Source organism: Corvus brachyrhynchos, unplaced genomic scaffold (genome assembly GCF_000691975.1).
Source record: "Corvus brachyrhynchos isolate BGI_N302 unplaced genomic scaffold, ASM69197v1 scaffold280, whole genome shotgun sequence".
NCBI classification, from domain to species: domain Eukaryota; kingdom Metazoa; phylum Chordata; class Aves; order Passeriformes; family Corvidae; genus Corvus; species Corvus brachyrhynchos.
This window is the reverse complement of record NW_008236198.1, coordinates 474,197-491,399: the sequence shown is the minus strand read 5'-3', so window position 1 is coordinate 491,399 and position 17,203 is coordinate 474,197. Positions and strand designations below refer to the sequence as shown.

The following is a 17,203-nucleotide window of genomic DNA, read 5'->3' as shown; positions in this document are numbered from 1 at the left end:
CACGTGACCGAGCCTTTAAAAGGGCGGGCGCGGCTTTTCCCGCCACGCCCGCGCTCGCGGTAGGGGGCGGGGCGTCCTGAGGGGACGGCTGAGGGCCGGGGGTTAGCGCGCGTAACCCCCATAAACGAATGTGTGTTTTAATAAATAGCCCCTGTGTTTGTGTAATTAATGCATATATGTGTGCGATAAATTCATGTGTGTGCGTAATAAACGTATGTTTGTGCGCAGCCGCGATTTGAAGCCATAAACACCGCTTTAAAGAGCCCCCGCCCCTCAGTCATTGCTGTTTTGTGGGTACTCAAGAAAACCTGTTTTCACCCCAAAAGATGGACCCGCGCGTCTCAGGGTCTGTATCATTCCTCTTCTGCTAATATACACGAAGAAAAGCACAGCTCTTTTTTTAAAAGCGGTGTTTTTCAAGCCTCCGATTTTTGAGACGGCACTTCTGAGCTCACGTTTTTGACCCAAGAGGTCTTTTTGCCCCAAGAACAGCCTTTAAGACTAAGAAGCGGCCTTTCTGCCCCAAAAAGAACCATTTTGCCTCAAGAACAGCCTTTTTATCCCAAGAACAGCATTTTTGTCCCAAGAAAAGCCTTTCTGAGGGAGATTTTGCACAGCCTTTTCGCTACCCCGCCCCAGGGAGCTTTTCTTCAGATACCTCCCTTCTCTACCTCTCAGCTCTTCTTAGTTTATATCTTCCCCTTTTTTTTTCCCACATTTTTTCTCATTTTTCATTACTTTGAGCCAAGAAGGCTTTTTAAAACAGGCTTAATCTGGTAAATGCTTCAAGTGAAGATTTTGGGTTCGCTGACTTGTTTGGCTGCCGGTCTCTGAAGGCAGTAGCCCAAGCACAGCAATGCCACGTTGTTTCCAATTAATTTGGGAAAAGCACCTGGAATGGCAAACCTGTGGATAATGACAGGTCATGAACGATCGTGTTACAGTGACCATACTGACCCAGCCAGGGCTCACCACCCCTCGCCCAGGAGCAGATGTAGGACTTGAACCTTGTGGTCACAAGCACAAAACATACCTGAATGTTAATTTGAGCTTTTTAATGTATATACAAATGTTTTAGACCAGTCACAATTTCATTGAGTATATACCGTATTTACAAAAATTACAATAATTTAGTCAAACAGTAAACCTGAACATTGATAACCTCTGTCACTACCAGATATGACAAGAATGGGGGTTTTTTTAGTTAACTATTTGGATATACATACATCCTAATACTTTCATGCATCCATAAAAACATTAGGGATGGAAGTAATCAAAGCTTAAGTGGGGTAAGGGGTTTTTTTTGGTAAAGTTTAATGATGGATTTGTATTTTGTGAATGGATGAGTATCCAGAGTTATGTGCCATGACAAACTCGATACAAAGCTAATGAGGTTTTCATCATTAAAAAAAGTACGTTATAGTAATGAGATCCTTTTTATTATATAGGCATAGGTCACAATATCTACAAATGTGAATGAGAAACAATAAACCAACAAATCACAGGAACATGATTCACATTCCAGTTATCTCTTTAAATAAGACAAGCACATACTGGATCAAAACATTAATAAATAACATCCAGTTTGTTACTATTATCTTAAGGTCTTTTATATAAAAGGAGACCTATGTGTTGGTTTCACATTTTCCGTTAATGGCAGTAAATAATGGACCAATACAACAAAAGGATGAGTTTTATACAGAAAGCCATGTACTTTGACACACTGTCTTTGCAGTAATAGCTTTGCCACTTGAAAATGTAAGTGCAACAAGTAGTGGATTGTCTTGGAAAACCACCAGCCTTAAAGACTCACATCCGATGGCAACCTGCTCCTGAGGCAGTGAATACAAATTATTTCCTGCCCATCTTCTGAGTATCCCTCAAATACAGATACATGTTGGTAAATAAACTGCTAGCTTTAGTTACTCTACAAAAGAACACCAGAATTTGGGGTGAAGTTTGAATTTGATCTCGCTTTTGAACTAGGAAAGCTGCTTCAGCTTCAGCATCAGAGAGATTTCCTTGTGATGTTATTGCTTTGGTCCAATATAAACTTTTCAGATAATCAATTTGCACTGTATTGACCTCAGAAATCAGACCTGGGCTATGGATGTCGACGTGACAGCTTGTACACCATGATCTGAAAAATGAAGCTGCAACAGGTTTCAGCCTGCCAAGAGCCTTGGCCAAGTGCTCTGGAGCTGATAAAGGCATAAAGGTGATACAAGTGGGCTGGAAAAAGTTCTGAATCCTTGGGAGGGGAAGTATTACCTAGAGACTGGGAAGTTTCTAAAATTTTGCAGCAGAATTTTAAGTTGTTGATATTTCTTTGATGGTTTCAAGCTGCTGATGAGAACCATGGGAAACGCAGCACGTGCCCACTCCTCACTTTGACAAGCGTGGATTCACCCTTCCCCCCAAACCTGCTGTTTAACAAACCAACAAGGTGCTGTTCAATCAAGGACTCGCTGCTTGCTTTCAAAAGCACTTGCTGAGGAATTCTGCCTGCACATTTCACTGTGGGACTGTGAGGTGGAGCACAGTATTAATGCAAAAGCAGCAGGCAGCTGCCACGCTGACCTAACCCAGGGTTCAGCTTCAGCTCTATTCAGCCAGACTACACTATATGAGCAATTAAGCAGCAAATGGTGACTGTTAGGAGTGGGCCTACACCACAGCTGAGCACTTCAATTGGATAATTTGATCCAAACCCAGGGAAAAAAAAAGTACATCAAAGTTTGGGCCTCACCACCAGTTGTTGAACTCAACTGAAGCGTTGCCATATCACATCTCACCAAAAAAAAAAAAAAAAAAAAAAAAAAGTAGGAAATTCACCAGCTACACTGTGTCGAAGACAGAGCAATTCCACCTTTTCCCAGTATGCATTCTCTCTCGTCCCACTGGAACCCAAAATAAAATAGAAAAGTTACCAGAAACTGTAACCCCGTGGCTCTGGTAGGGCGAGCCAGGTGGCCAGAGTTGCTCTGAGCTCAGGATTCTGGAGACAAGTGTTAGGAAACCTTTCTCTTGTTCTTCATGATAAGTATTAGGCTCTTAGTTTTCTGAAACTTCTGAATTTCCAGCCAGAGTTTGGTTGATCTGTGACATTTGTGACAAGAGACTATATAAGCACTAGCACGGGTCTGTAGTGGAGACTGAGAAAGTACCTAATACAAGGGTTTTTGTCCTTGGTTTTCAAATTCTGACCAGGCATCGTTTAGCTCCATAAATATCATCTTTGCATATTGTTCATATGGCTGCCCAGTAGCCTGGAATAAAAACAGAGAGAAAAGAGGGATATCAGAGCTGCCAAACCCAACCACACACAGCTGACACGTGAGCAAATTCCCAAGCAGTTCCATGAATTTTCTCTTATTCCTTGACAAAAAGAAGCTACTCTGGAGGGCTGCTTTCCTTAAGAATTTCTTGGCTTTGCTGCTCCTCAGAGCTGACAACCCCAAAGTGGGATAAAGCACTGTCCCACGGGCATAATAAATGTAACCTTCTAAATCATAAATGTAACCTTGGCGTTGGGAGAGGAGTTTTACCTGCACGCAAGGGGAAGAGCTGCCACCTGACACAGTTCCTGGATTTAATCAGTATTCCTGCAAACCTTGGGCAGCGCACATCCCCCCAAGCCTTGAGACTCAGGGCCTCCACTCCCTGACAAGCAGAAGCCTCCTCCTCCCCATGGAGTGTCCCAGATGGAGTTGTTGCTGCAGAAGCCAGACCATGAGCCACAGTCTGGGCTAGCCAACAACCTGATTGTTCCATTGCTGGAGTTTGATTTGAATCTCCTTTAGCAGGAGCTGTTGTCCAGCAGCAGAGTGGCTGAGGGTCAAAGTGAGGGTGCCTAAAGCTCTGAATTTCTGCTGCTTGAAGCAGCAGGTTCCAGGCACAATCTTGGGGCTGGGAGGGGTTTCACAAAACCCCTGACTGGTTTGGGCTGGAAGGGACCTGAAAGACTAAATGGTTCCATGGGCAAGGACACCTTCCACTATCCCAGGTTGCTCCAACCTGGCCTTGGATGCTTCCAGGGGTGACTTTAGAGCCCTCAACTTTCAGAAACCAGCAAAAATCTTGAGCTCCCACTTTCTGCAGAGCTGTTTGCAGCAATAAATTCAGCGATCCCATCCAACACTTCATAATCAACGCCGGCAGCGAGGTGGGAGCAGCCCAGCCGTACCTTGTCCGGGTGAACGACGAGCACAGCCCGCCTGTACACCTTCTTCACCTGCTCTGGAGTCACCAGATCGGCCATACTCACAGGCTTCCACTTGGTCTCCCCAGCCCACAGCACCGTGTGCATCGTGGACAGCAGTGCCCTGATATTCCTCTCCTTCCCTTCGATCCACTCCAGGACCTGCAGAAAGGAATGTAAGTGTCTATTTTTGCCTCACATTAGATATTCTGCCGGGACAAAGTTTCTTCATTTGAATAGCCATGACCCCAAGGGGCATCTTAAATTTCTTTCCATGCTTCAGAAAACCTTTAGAAAACCTTTGTCTGTCGCTAATTGTCATTAATTTTTATATCACTGCTTGAAAGTTAAGATACAGCTTAAGCAACATGCCTGCTAAAAACACGGACTTAGTAACACTTGATGGAATAGTCAAAATGTAAATTAAGTGTGTAACTGCTTCTTTAGTAAGGTAATAATTGCATACCTAAACTGAGCTCAGCTAGAGCTAAAATGTAACTGTGAAAACCAAAGGGTAAATAGATCTCACAGTTCCAGACTGAGCTGCCCCAATGAAATAAGAATGCATCAGAGCAAAAAGAATTATATTGGGAAGGCCAAATCAGCTGGGAGCTTCAGTGGCTCAACAGCTTTTGTGGGGATAAAAGTGGGACCTGGGAAAACTCCTGCTCCCTCCATGGCCTGACATCTGTCTGGCTGTTGTGGCTGATGTTTGTGTTCAGCCTGGTTGCTGTCCCACTCTTCCCAAAGGTTAAAACCTTTCCACAAGGCTAAACCCAGGACATTTTTAGAGGATCATTCTGTTTTCTAGAACTTTGCTTGGCTTTTGCTGCAGCTTTTCCTCTGAGTTATCTCTCCTTATGTAATTCCAATTTGTGGTTTCCTATTTCAAATACAGAGCAGGACAGACTGAATTCCCTTTCCTTTTCATAAGAGATCTGCAGTTTGGCAATTTATTGAGGAGAGATGAGAGAATTCCAAAGCGGGCAGGATTAATGAGGCAGAGGATTAGTTCAATTAGCTGCGCCTGCTAATCAGGGCTGGAGTGCTGTGGAAGAGCAACAGCCCAGACAGTGACACTGAGCAAGCCATTGTTGATGTGGTGTGGTTGAGGACAGAAATGTAACCTTGGAGTTTTAAAGCTATTGAGGACATTGAATGACCGTGAGAACATCACCAAGAAGTTTGCTTACTTTTAGTTTTTCAGGGTCCATCTCCTTTGCCATTTCTTCTTTTCTCATCTCAGCTATTGTTTTGGGGCCCTTCTTGTCCTTGTGAGCATTAAACCCTTGACCAGATAGTAAATCTTCGAAATCTGCAGACACTTTTGGCTTGGAATCTTGAAGAACAGGAAGATTTGAAGTTATTATCATAATATGGGTGCTTTTAACACTGGTTTTCCAACTAAGATACACCCTTCAGTTAAGCACATTAACAGTCTCCCAGTGCTATTGAGAGTGCAGGTTCTCATAAAAGATGTTCCTTAATGTTACTTTTAAGTTGTTTTTATTATTATAGAATCCCAGAATGGTTTGGATTGGAAGGAACCTTAAAGTTTATCCAGTTCCAACCCCCTGCCATGGCAGGGACACCTTCCACTATCCCAGGTTGCTCCAAGCCCCGTCCAACCTGGCCTGGGACACTTTCCGGATTATTTTGGAAACTCATTTGGAATACAGGACTTCCTAAATAGCACACGTTAGAGTCTAGGACAGGATGCAGAACCAGATAATCAACACGACTGACTTGCTTAGCCCTAAGCTGCCAAACAAAGGGATATCGGGAGCCAACCCTTTGGATGCAGAATTCCAAGGCTCTTACCAGCACTAGCAGGTCCTTTCCCGCGCTCGCCCTGCGCCCCGGCCGTGGCTGAGAAGCTCACGTTGTAGTTGGGCTTGTTCTGGGGGGAGGCGTGGGGCACGCTGGGCTGGCCCTTGGGCTGTGCCCCCTGCCAGCCGTACCCCGCTCCCTGCTGCCACCCGCTGCCCCCCATGGGCTGCGGCGGCGGCTTCTGCGGCGACGGGGGGAACCCCCCGCCCATGCCCGTCGGCGTGGTCGGCTTGCTGGCGAACGAGGGGCCACCTGCGGAGAACGACGGGAGTGATGGTGGGAATTACAACAGGGAATTGGTTCGCCCTCCCTAAAGGGAATCCAGCTAGAATCTCCCAGTTTTCAGCTCTGCCGCAAACTTGGTTTTGCAACATCGGTTTTGCCCTTCCACTTTCCTGTCATTGCCCTTTGAGCTTTTTAAAGGACAGCACCTGGCTTTGAGGAATTGGAGGCTGCTTGGGGAAACAGGGAAAGCTCAATGTAGGTAACAGGGAGCCACAGCTCTGTGTGGATGGTGACAACACAGAATCACAGAATGATTGAAGTTGGGAGGGACATTAAAGCTCATCCAGTTCTATCCGCTGCCATGAGCAGGGACACCTTCCACTAGGCCAGGTTGCTCAGAGCCCCATCCAGCCTGGCCTTGAGCACTTCCAGGGATGAGGAACCTCTCTGGGCAGCCTGTGCCAGTGCCAACACCAAGCTGGTGTTGTTGAAGTCGTACCTCCTCACGCTGTGCTGATTAATACCATCCACAGCGATGCGTCTCAGCACCTCATTGCTTCAGGGAATGCTCCTCTGGCTCTGTTTGTGTTTGTGGGAGGTACCCAGTGTCAATGTTTTATTATTTCACACTGACATCCACACTCAACTCCCAGCTCGGGAATGTGTCATGGAAACTGGATGAAGTGCTTTCGACTCAGTCATGACGAACAAAAATGTGCTTAAATATCCCGAGGATGCCAAGCCATTTGTTTTTAAACCTCACCACTCTCCTACAGAATGCATGTTTTAAAAGGACCTCGGTGGCTCTGACATGGGGCTTGGCAGCCTTTTTATTTTGCTCCTGCAGAGCAGCCTGTAATCCAGCAGAGGGAACTGGGAAACCTAATTCCAGACCCATGCTGGTACTGACGCAAAGGGGAAAACAAACATCACACCAAACCACAAGGGCTCGCAAAGAGCTGAGAGCAGCAACAAAGGCAAGAAAAATCTATTTACCACAGTCAGACAATGCTGGGGTTTATGCAAAGCTTCAGTAATTTCTCAGAACTGCCTTTTTCACACTGCAGTTTGCTGATTGTTTTATGAAATAAAACAAGGGGAAAAGGCTTTTCTAAGCAGTCAAGCTTTGTAGCCAGGTGCAAATACCCCACCTTTAGATAATACTGCAAATTAGAGGCAGATTAATTCCCCACGTTTTCTCACAAAGCAGAAAAATGAGTCAAGTCTGGAAGGAAACAATTCCCCAAGAACCCCAGCAGCTTTGCAGAGCCAAATTCTCCTCCCAGGCCTGTAGCAGCACTTGAACACCGAGCATCCTCAGCCAGAGCGTGTTTAGACATATCAGAGGTTATGCTTTGCAATCCATTGAGCCTGCTGAGCTCCCTGCACATTGCCAGCACATTTTTTGACTGGGGATCAGGAAAAGCACGGATTTGTGAGAGTTTACAGAGAATCAGGCAGAAGGGAAAGCCTGGCAGCAGCACTGGCATGCAGGTGGGTTGAGAGGCCCCACACATACCAGGCTGCTCAGCCTATTTCTCTAAAAGAACGCTGGTAATTTATCATTTTCTTTTTTTAATAAGAGATGCAAACCTGCTAAACTCGCTCCAAGACTTCCCAGATCAGCAAATGGATCCAGTGTTTGGGGTTTGGCCTGATGAGTGGGAGTGCTGTGGAGGGATCCTGTAGGACTGGTGGCAGCAGACTTACTTCCCATTCCTAGACCACCTTAAAAAGAAAAAAAATGTATATATAAAAAAGGAAAAAGAACATTTTTCCTCCTGTTTGATGTGAGTGCAGCTCTTCCCCAGTGCTCAGTCACATATTAGAAGCCTGCTATTAAAATTGAGTGTACCATTGTCAGGTTCCTCAGCAGCCTCAGACTTGTTGCACACCCACTCCCAATTAGGAGCAGCAGCGGGAATGTTCCCAGACTGTCTGCACTGACAGAGGAATTATGACACATGGATATATTTTAAGAACTAGAAGCCTTCAGGAAGCAACTTTGGGAGGCCATACACACTCTCCCAAGATTAGAAAGAATCATGCAATCATTTAGTGGCATCCCGGGAATGACAGCACTTCCCAGGTCCTTCCCGTGGCTCTACATGGAATGAAACAACCTCACCTCACCTGTCCTGCTCTGGGCCCTTGAGGAAACAAATCCAGATTTTTTTTGAATTTGGAAATCTTTAGAGGGAACCTTTTCTTTGCAGTCACTGGCAGCATTTTCCCTCTGCGTCTCAGAGCTCCTTTGTTGCAGTGGGGATCCTGCAACACTCCTTAAAGGTGTTTTTTTTGTTGTTAACCACCCTGAATTTTTATGACACATACCTGCTTTGTTGGGCCAGTCCCAACCACTGGAAACATCTGGTTGGATGGAAACCGTTGGAGTGCTAGAAGCTAAACAGAATGATTGGTATCAGTATCTCAAAGTAGCCCAGCAAAACCAGCATAGCCCAGTGCCCACCAAGAGCCACTGGGACTCCACAAAGTCTGAGAACCTCCAGTGGGAGGTGGCCCTGCCCATGGCAGGGGGCTGGAACTGAATGATCTTTAAGATCCCTTCCAACTTTCCAGGGAATACACCCGAGGAACACGTTAGGTGATCAGGCACAAACAAATCCATGACTGAATGTGTTTCAGACAGGGCTGACACATGAAATTTCAGACACATGAAATTTTCAGATGAGGAGGAAATTAAGGAACATTCTAAACAAAGAGAAGAAAATTCCTTCTTTTCAGTCAAATTCAGCTGTGCATTTGGTCAGGGTTCGTACTGGATCTGAAGAAAGTTGGTGACTGCAACTAAAATCACCAAAGGATGTGTGTTTTCTCTTAATATGGCTGTGTTCAGTGCAATTAATGGTAGTTTGGTTCAAAGGAGACCTCATAACCACAGGAATATGTGGGCAGACATTCTTCATGGCCTCTTTTTTTATTTATATAAATACCCTATTAATTAAGTCTAAGACCTGAGCAAAACTCGGCTCATCCTACCACACTCCAGCTGCTGAACACACTTTTAAGTCCAGAGACAAAAAGCTCTTTCCTGTTTCGTGGGGTTTCTGTGGTTTAGGGTCATTTTATGGGAAGCATCAGTTTGTAGTTAATGGTTCCATTTCTATTTCAAAGCAACATTTTACATTTATTTAAACACCCTGGCAGAGCTTCCCCTTTCTTACCCATGTGAAAGGGATCACTGTGCACAGTTGGTGAAGGGCTTCTTGTGGCTTGAAGGAAAGGATCCCCAGGGACAGCCGATGAGCCAAGGAAGGAACCCAGGAGGTCTGGACCCGTTTGCTTGGGGCTACTTCCAAATGGATCAAAGGCAGTGGCTGTGAAAACATATTTGAGAAAACGAAATCATTACCGTGCACCAGGAATGTGCTCCAGGGGAAAGGGACTGCTGTGGGGAGAGGAAATCTGATACCTGCAGACAGCAAATAGGAGAGTGTGAGACTGTGGGGGAGCAACTGGAGAGCATCAGTACCCCAAACAAATTCTGGGGACCTAAAGAGCCCCATGACTTGGTCATGGCAACAGACTGACCCCACCTCTCGTTCCCAAAGAGAGGAGAGAGGCTGAATTTGGAGCCAGGCAAAGTGAGTATTTAAGCACTCAGGCACTTCAGATGGAGTTTTAACTCCCAGTAGAGGGTGGAGCTTGGAGTTACTGCCCCGGTGCAATTCCTGCCATCCCTGCTTCCTCTCAAGATGATTTAAGGCTGGCAGAGGTTATCCATGTTGGGGATAAAAGGACTTTTAGAAACAGCTTTAGAAAATAACAGGTATCTTTCCTACAGAGCATCCCTTGTTACAAAAATCCAGTTCTTCTCAAACTCCATTTTTGACCAGTCTGTTCAGTCTTCTCTCTTTCGTGTGAAACCCGCAACAAGCCCAGCCAAAAGAAACTCCTGTGAAGTCACTCAGATTCTTGTCAACAAATTTAAGGTAAAAAGCATCCTGAAAGGTACAATCCCTAGGAGCTCTGCATTGTGGTAATGATGCTACTCAGTCACTACCCTTCACTCATCTCCCACGCTCTTATCCTTGCTTTCCTGGCTTGGGATAATTGAGCTGTGTGATCCTGGCTCTGGAGAGCTCATAAATCCCTAAATCTTTTCCTGACCTGTTGCTGCACCTCATGTGATGTGTCTGCACAATCTTCCCTGAGTGAGAGCTCTCAGACTGAGCCTGCAACAGCCACAGCAAGAGGAACCTTCTCCAGGCACAAGTGACCAATTTCTTCCACTGAAACGTGGATTCTTCTCCTCTCTCTTTGCACTTGCTCTGCTCTGTTTGCTTTATCCTTGAAAAGATCCCTTTCCCTAGTATCTATCCAACCATTCCCTCTGCAGCCTGGTCTTGGAAGAAACAGAAATTCTCTATTTCCTAGTCCAGGATCACTATCACAGCTCCAAACACCCTAAGTTAAAAGAGAAATTAAATTCAAAGTACTATGGGCCTACCCAAACCCCGAGAGGATTTTTTTAAACTCACAATCTCCTCATATGCATTATTGGACACATAATGAGAGCAAAACGGAGGATCTCCAGTGGTTGTTGGTGTGAGGAGCCACCAAACCCCTGGGTGTGCTCCAGTAGGGTCTGGTTTGGTGAGGATGCACCAGCTTGGAGTAGAGGAGCTGCTTGGCCTCTTGGGATCCCCCACATGAGCGGGGGGTGGCCAAGAGCAGATCCCCCAGAGGGATCCTCCAGGGATCCTCCGCTCGGCAAAGCCACCATTACCTTCTCCTACCCTCGGGGACGGGGACGGGGACGCCGAAGCTGCCGAGCGCCGCGGGGTCGACTGCACAGATCCAGGTGCCCCCACGTGGAAAACCTCCTCAGCAGCGGCTCCACTGGGGCTCTGGGAGCTCGGCCCACCGACCCCAAACAAATCATTCAGCAGGTCAGAGTTAGAGGGGGCAGCGCTGGGCTGCGAGGGAAAGCTCTTGCTCATGGGGCTGCCATCCAGGCCCAGCAGGTCCACGTCTTCAGGGGGAGGTGCTGCTGGAGGCTCTTGCTGCTTTTTGCTGTGTTTGGGTGTCCCGTGGGGCTTGTCACCGCTGGCATTACTGTGCTGACTGGAAAGGGACAAGAGTTCGTCATCTGACTGTTCGCTTTCCTCATGCACCAACGCTGCTCGATCCTCTGAGGTGGGGTGAGAGCTACTTTTGTCAGATTTCTGATCTAAATGATGATTGAAAATAAAATTAGGCAGCTGTTAGTTTGGTCATCACAAAGGTCCTGTAAAAATCAGCTTACAAGCAGAACAGAAAGCTACTGAGAATAGCACAGCAGCATTTGGCTAAAATTATTTTGTTTTTTAAAATAAAAGTCGGCAAATTTCTCCCCCAAAAGGTTCTGCAGCCGTGGCACAGCTGCCCAAGGCAGTGGTGGAGTCCCTGTCCCTGGAGGGGTTTAAATGCCCTGTGGATGTGGCACTGGGGGACATGGTCAGGGGTGGCCTTGGCAGTGCTGGGGAACAGTTGGACTTGATGACCTGAAAGGTCTTTTCCAACCTAAATGATCCCATGAGTTCTTTGCAAAGATTAACCTAAATTTTCTCATCAAGGCTTATTTATTTCAAGTTTTAACATGAAGGAGGCCTCGGGTGAAGGTTCACCCTAGAACTGTGTCAATAATGGTCCCACAGAGCACAGTTTGAAGAGGATGTTGTAGGAAATGAATTCCCACTGCATTGCAACGTCAGGGTGTGCCCAGCAGCAGCTCTGTGACCTACTGGCAAAAACACGCTACAGTGGGATCCTTCAGCCTCACTCCGTGCTCCAGGCAGGCAGAAAAGGAGTTGTTTATGTTCTTTGAGGCAGATTTGACTCTGCAGACTAAGCCTTGCCTACCTTGCCAGCTGAGAGAGGAGAAGAATGCACTCTGCCCAACGTTCCTGATGTTATCCTGGGGGGAGTCCGTGGCGCCTCTACCTGCAGCACAGAGCACCAGAGACGTGGATCAAGCAAAACCCAGCTCAGCATGAAGAAATCATGTACAGGGAATAAATCTGTGCAGCCCTTACCTGCCAAAGCAAGAGTGTCTTGGTGCTCCTGGTGGGAGGAGAAGAGAATGGAGGGATTGATGTCTTTTGTCGTGAAGTTCTCCCATGGGGGAGTTAATTCAGTTTGTCTGTCTGCAGACTGTATTTCTATGTCCAGTATAACATGAAAGAGCTGAGGGTATTTGTCTGGAGAGTCACAGGCATCCAGCTCAGGCCTAAAGGGGACAAGAGTGGTCCAGTTTAAAAGGGAAGAATATTTTTGGCAAGCTATAAAAAGGCTTTCAGTATATCCAGGCTTTTCATATTTCATCTGTGACTGTTCTCCCTCAGCCTTCATCAGGCTTTTATGCATCAGGTTTGATTAATGTGCAGTTTCAATCACTCACTTGGTGAATTTGAGAGTGGTTGTTCCCAGGGCTATGAATCCAGTATGAAATTGAATTTGGAATATTTGTGTGTTGGTCATCTGAAAAAAACAAAACCAATCAGAGAGCACCAGAGTGAACAAGGGCTTAAATACAGGAGTTAGTTAAGTCTACCCTAACTTAACTGCTGCATAACTTAATTCATTCTGCTTGTTCTACAGGCAGTATTTCCTTCTCAATATTCCCAATGTTTCCATCTGCCTTAAACCCTGCTGCTGCAGCCTCTGTACAGCAGAAAGCCTTCAGGAACAGGCCTTTCTTTCCCTGCTTCTCTTTATTTCTGGGATCTACTCATCAGTTTTGCAATGAAATGAAGCTGTTCCCACTGAATACATTGGAGCAACAGGTTTGTTTCCCAGAAAATATAAAACCATTTCACTTGGAGTGGAGGCTTTAGGAAACAGCAAACAGCACCAAAAAATTAATGGAGAAGAGGAAAATATTCACTGCCCACTCTGCAACTTGAATATTTTCAAATACATCCTCAGGGAAATTCTGGAGATTCCATGTTTAGCCAGCTCTGAGCTCCCCACACTGCCTCCACAAGAGAAGTGAAACCAGCTCCTACTTTGGCTTGGAGGCGTCCCCCGATGGTCGATCTCATGTGGTAGACAGAGACAACAACATCTCCATGGACAGTGGCTCCCAGTGGGATCAGGACTTTCCCTTCCTGCACACGGTATTCTCTTGGAGAGGAAGAGGAGGAAAGCTGTGGTTAAGGTCCCTCCTATCCCATGTCCACATAAAAGCTCTCACCGCCCTCAGGCCAAGCGAGGAGAAGGAGCATTCAATGTTCTGCTTGGTTAAAACAAGAATATTCCACGGGGGGAACCAATACAGCTCTGAACAATCTCTGTGACGGTATCCCACCTCCTGACAACCTCAGATCCTGATGTCTGTGCAGTTATCCCACCTCCTGACAGCTCAGATCCTGATGTCCCTGCAGTTATCCCACCTCCTGACAACCTCAGATCCTGATGTCCATGCAGTTATCCCACCTCCTGACAGCTCAGATCCTGATGTCTGTGCAGTTATCCCACCTCCTGATAACCTCAGATCCTGATGTCCCTGCAGTTATCCCACCTCCTGACAACTCAGATCCTGATGTCCATGCAGTTATCCCACCTCCTGACAGCTCAGATCCTGATGTCTGTGCAGTTATCCCACCTCCTGATAACCTCAGATCCTGATGTCCCTGCAGTTATCCCACCTCCTGATAACTCAGATCCTGATGTCCATGCAGTTATCCCACCTCCTGACAGCTCAGATCCTGATGTCCATGCAGTTATCCCACCTCCTGACCTCAGATTCCCTCTGGCCATTTATTTCCACCCTCGGCACTAACTTTCAGTGAGTATCTTCACTGATCAGGCAGCCTGGCAATGCCTGCAGCACAGATACTCCACAGCAGAGTGAAAGTCTGGCTGCATCCAGCTCCTAAAGATGGCAGGGGGTCCCAGGGACTCACTTCATCCTCTCGTACTCCTGGGAAGTGGTGAGGATCCTGGTCTCTCCGCTGAGGATGTCGCAGAAGGGCCGGCAGCCGTTGCGCTGCTTGTTGAAGCAGGGGACGGGGCTGAGGGTGACTGACTTGATCGTGAGTGGTTTGCAGTGGGGGATGACAGGTTTGTCTGCTATTAGGTCACAAATGTATCCTATGTACCTGCAAGCAGAGAAACCAGGACTGAAGTCTCCGTTTCTTTCATTTCATACTCAAAATTGGCCTCAAAACCCAGTGACAGTGCCATTCTTTCCCAGGCCCAGGACTGGAGTTCCCATGTGCTCCAACATCCCTGCAGTTGACACAGAATGTGCACTTCCAGTTCTGCTTCTGTAAGGATGCAGCTGACACAGGAGAGGCCCTGTTAACCACGGGTTCAGCATGGGATGGTTGGGTTGGAAGGACCTTCGGCAGTCATCTAATCCAATCCTCTGCAATGAGCAGGGACATCTCAAATAACACAATAATTCAGGCTGGAAGATCTGAAGGTCACCTGCTCAGAGCAGGAGCAGCTTCACAGCTCGATCTCAGAACTGGATTTTGTGCTGGGGGTGATACCCAGCCAAGAATCTCCAAGGAAAGAAATCTCACAGCTGCTCTGGACAAGCTCTTCCAGCACCTGATCCCCACTTCTCCACTTATTTCTGAGGAGCATGGTGTGATCTGGACACCTGTCTGAGCCTAGGGGCCAAAACACACCTGGCAGGTCTTTGGGCAGCTTTGAGCATGAGGAACACAGCTCAGAGTGTTGAGCCAGGATACTGTACCTCCTGTGAGATGGCCACAGTACAATTCCAGGTCTCTTTGTGTTCAGCAGCTGCACAGCAGGGCCAGGATGAGAGAAGAGGTGACAGAAACAGAACATTGCACTGACCAGAACTGCTGAGGCTGCACGGCCGTCCTGGCAAGGAAAGGGGAAGAGGGGAAAAACTGTGTGTCAGAAACGTCCTTTAAATTTTAGCTCTCCACTCCTCCTGAAATCACAAAAAATAACTTATCCAGAAAGACTAGGATTGAGATCACAAGACAATGAGGAATTTTCAGTTCTGTGTCATTTGTTCAACACCCAGGACTTCAGTGAACAATCAAAGCTAAGATAATATCCAGGGAGCAGCCAAAGCTGAGGGTGGTTTACACTTGTTTGGAGAGCCCACAAGAACATTTTGGCTGCAAATGTTGGTGTTTCATGGCTGCTCCCCAGCTGTAATTTTATAATTATTTCAAACGTAGGCCTGGAAGTGACCACAGGGGTCAGAGTGCACCCATCCTACAGCTGCAGGCAGTCCTCTAACAGAAATTTATCCTGGAAATGGATAAACAAACAAAAAATCCAGCCCCAGGCTCCCTCACCCGAGCATTTCCACAGCCCTCAGCCTACAGATTGCTCCTGATGGGGTTTATTTAAGGTGATTGTGGGGGAAAGTTTGCTGAGTCACACTGATAGATCAAAAATACAGAAAGAGCAGAGAATCACTGTGTTCCCAGTGCCCTGGGTTCCTGATACACCTGGGAACATACAAGGTGATGAGTGTTATGGACCAAACAAAAAGAAACAGCTCTTCCAGCAAAATGCAGGTGTGGAAACTCATGGCACAGGGATGGATACCTGCTCAGTACTGCCACAGTGCTGTAACACCCAGCTCATCTTCCCTGTGTCAGAGGGACAAAGGATCCCCCAACTCAAAACTCATTTCCAAGGAAGAAGTAGGAAAGCTACTGCCCCACCAGGGAGGGAGTCACACAAAAGTTATACGGAATCATGGAATGGGTGGGGTTGGAAGGGACCTTAAAGCCCAGCCAGTCCCACCCCTGCCATGGACAGGGACACCTTCCACTATCCCAGGCTGCTCCAAGCCCCCTTGAACACTTCCAGTGATGGGGAATCCACAACTCCTCAGGGCCTCACCACCTTGCTCCTTGCAGTTGTTCATTTCAGGCACCTTTTAGGCATTCCAGCCACTTTCTGTAGGGTTTTCTGTACAGGAGCTGATCCAGACCCCAAGAACCTGCTGACACGAGCAGGCTGTTTACTTTTTCCTAGCTTAGCCTCTGCCAATTGTTTCTGACAAGATCTCTCAGGTTCATATAAAATAAGTGGGTTTCTGCAGCCTTGTTAGAAAGTGTTGGAAATTACTCCCTGTCCTTTATCTCATTATCCTGATATCCATTGCTCAAAGGACAGCAAAGGAATTGGATTTTTGAGTTAGATTTCCAGGACTGGAGGCATCAAGTGCATCCTCCTCTCTGTTTGAAGGGAATTTATGTCCCAGAGCCGCTGGCTGTGCTGTGCAAGGCAGAAATGCCAGACTCATAAGGGAGCTCTGTGCAATTTGGGATTGGTCATTTCCTCCACTCCTCCCAGTTTCTGCTGATCAGGGCTGACAGCTTCCTGCTTTAATTTAGGCTCCAGGAGCAAAGCAGAGCTCTGCTTTTGGGCATTGCTGTCAATGTGAAAGGTTGGATGGAGTAAATGAGGAGTGATACAGGATCACACCACCCTCACACCGCCCAGCATTGCCCAATGCTGAATAATCCCTGTGAGGGGTTCCCAGTTCAGCTGTGCTGGAAAGAGGAGCAGAGGCAGCTGGGCTCCTTCAGCCAGGCCTGACGGCTCCTGATGGCAGGAGACTTCAATAATCTCCGTTTCACAGTTCAACACAATTCCCAATTCTGTGTTTTCTGCCCAATTTCCATCCCCCCTTCAGTCTAAAGGCTGTGTTTTCTCCTGTGACTACTTAGAGTAAAATGCAAATCCCAGAATCCCAGACTGGTTTGGGTTGGGAGAACCTTAAAGCCCATCCAGTGCCACCCCCTGCCACGGGCATGGACACCTTCCACTGTCCCAGGGTGCTCCAAGCCCTGTCCACCCCTGCCTTGGACACTTCCAGGGATCCAGGGGCAGCCACAGCTGCTCTGGGCAACCTGGGCAAGTCACAGCAGGCTGACAACTCTTCTGTTACTCATCACCTCTCCTAGAGAATAACTCTGACCTCTCTTGCTTTGC

At 47.1% G+C, this 17,203-nt stretch overlaps 1 protein-coding gene across 1 annotated transcript in view; it reads right to left on the bottom strand.

Annotated features, from left to right (window-relative positions):
- Nucleotides 1–1,038: 1,038 nt before the first annotated feature.
- The window catches only part of DNAJC6 (DnaJ heat shock protein family (Hsp40) member C6), a 21,847-nt gene continuing 5,682 nt past the window's right edge, over nt 1,039–17,203 (bottom strand). Inside the window, exons 5-18 of the mRNA XM_017740823.1 lie at nt 14,967–15,100; nt 14,167–14,361; nt 13,267–13,384; nt 12,660–12,739; nt 12,295–12,488; nt 12,122–12,202; nt 11,007–11,450; nt 9,442–9,594; nt 8,591–8,659; nt 7,850–7,984; nt 6,023–6,283; nt 5,395–5,540; nt 4,187–4,363; nt 1,039–3,269 (exon numbers count right to left, since the gene is read on the bottom strand). Of these exons, the coding sequence (XP_017596312.1) occupies nt 3,168–3,269; nt 4,187–4,363; nt 5,395–5,540; nt 6,023–6,283; nt 7,850–7,984; nt 8,591–8,659; nt 9,442–9,594; nt 11,007–11,450; nt 12,122–12,202; nt 12,295–12,488; nt 12,660–12,739; nt 13,267–13,384; nt 14,167–14,361; nt 14,967–15,100 (2,289 nt within the window). The 3' untranslated portion in view covers nt 1,039–3,167. The remainder of the gene's footprint in view (nt 3,270–4,186; nt 4,364–5,394; nt 5,541–6,022; nt 6,284–7,849; nt 7,985–8,590; nt 8,660–9,441; nt 9,595–11,006; nt 11,451–12,121; nt 12,203–12,294; nt 12,489–12,659; nt 12,740–13,266; nt 13,385–14,166; nt 14,362–14,966; nt 15,101–17,203) is intronic.